This window comes from Echinops telfairi, unplaced genomic scaffold, assembly GCF_000313985.2.
Source record: "Echinops telfairi isolate 266 unplaced genomic scaffold, ASM31398v2 ScPeMD7_7473;HRSCAF=8511, whole genome shotgun sequence".
NCBI lineage: Eukaryota > Metazoa > Chordata > Mammalia > Afrosoricida > Tenrecidae > Echinops > Echinops telfairi.
The window spans coordinates 7,622,488-7,623,743 of NW_022111377.1; the positions used below are offsets into that span (position 1 = coordinate 7,622,488).

At 40.8% G+C, this 1,256-nt stretch overlaps 1 protein-coding gene across 1 annotated transcript in view; it reads left to right on the top strand.

Annotated features, from left to right (window-relative positions):
- Positions 1 to 717: 717 nt before the first annotated feature.
- The window catches only part of PRKCQ (protein kinase C theta), a 116,229-nt gene continuing 115,690 nt past the window's right edge, over positions 718 to 1,256 (top strand). Inside the window, exons 1-2 of the mRNA XM_004712624.4 lie at positions 718 to 810; positions 875 to 935. Of these exons, the coding sequence (XP_004712681.2) occupies positions 718 to 810; positions 875 to 935 (154 nt within the window). The remainder of the gene's footprint in view (positions 811 to 874; positions 936 to 1,256) is intronic.

The following is a 1,256-nucleotide window of genomic DNA, read 5'->3' on the forward strand; positions in this document are numbered from 1 at the left end:
TCATATTGCGGCTTTGTCAATGTCTTACCTGTTTGCATGTGTCTGTCCTATTAACTCACCTTAATGTCTGTTATTCTAGGGATTAAGCCCTGGGCATCATGATCAATATCGCTCTTCCATTCCTCTTCTTCCCTATTGGCTTCGGTTTTATGGATTAGTAAGTTAGTGAGAATGCTCAGGTTGTCTTCCATTTGCCCTTTTTTCTTTTGTTTTGCATAACATGATATCCTGCTTGTCCCTTAAAATGTTACTTTATTTTGTTTATTTGGTCCCTTTTAAATAATTGTGCGGAGAGATATTTTTGAGCACTCCCCAGATCATTGTAATTGAAATTTGCCTCCATATTATCCAGCACTTTCCCAAAGAATCTGCCCCTCCTTGTGAAAGAAAACAGCTACTTCTGTTTACTCCAATGATTAACCTGGTTAAGCATCCCAAGTGCAAGTAAGGAGACTTCTGTATAGGTGCTCTCAGAACAGGATTTCTCTCTCCATCCGAAAGTGAGCTAATACTAGTGTCTGTGACTGTTTTATTATCATTAAGGTCTAGGCCTGCCCTACCACAACTCTATAGAGAAGTAGCAGAGCAAGACAGCCCAATCGAATCTGTTTCAAGGTTGTTGGTTTTTTCTTCTCTATGTGAAAGTTTTGATCTTTAAGTAAAATTAATACATGGCTGAGATGTTTCAAGTAGAAGAATATGCAAGTTGACCGCACTATGGCTGATGACAATGGGTCCCAGGGAAGAGAAAGGAAGCAGGAATTGTTTTTTGCATTTGAAATCCCCACCCAACACCCAGGCAGCCCATTAGTATGTCATTAAACTCACACTCCTTTCACCTCCTGACTGATGTTTCTCTCCTTCTCTCAACCAGTTAGAACTGAAACCGCAAGGCCGAATGCTAATGAACGCAAGATACTTTCTGGAGATGAGTGGCAAGTGATATTTCTTCTTCCTGTTTGGGGGTGAGGAGGGCATCTCCCTTCTCATTGTATGCAATATCGTAGAAGAGAAGTATTTTTAAAAATGGAACCACAAGGAATTGTCTTAAAATCTACCCTTGGTGCTCAAGGCATGAGTGGAAAATACACTGGGCTTGATATAAAGCACACGTAGCATTTTTTTTTAATTGCATGAATCCATGTGCCCCGTGCTTTTCTGGTTTGCCTTCACTGGAGGTTGGGAACCCGGTGTAACGTTATGTGTAGCTCTGTGTGCACACATTGTAGATAGATGCCTATTGTGAAAGAGCCAAT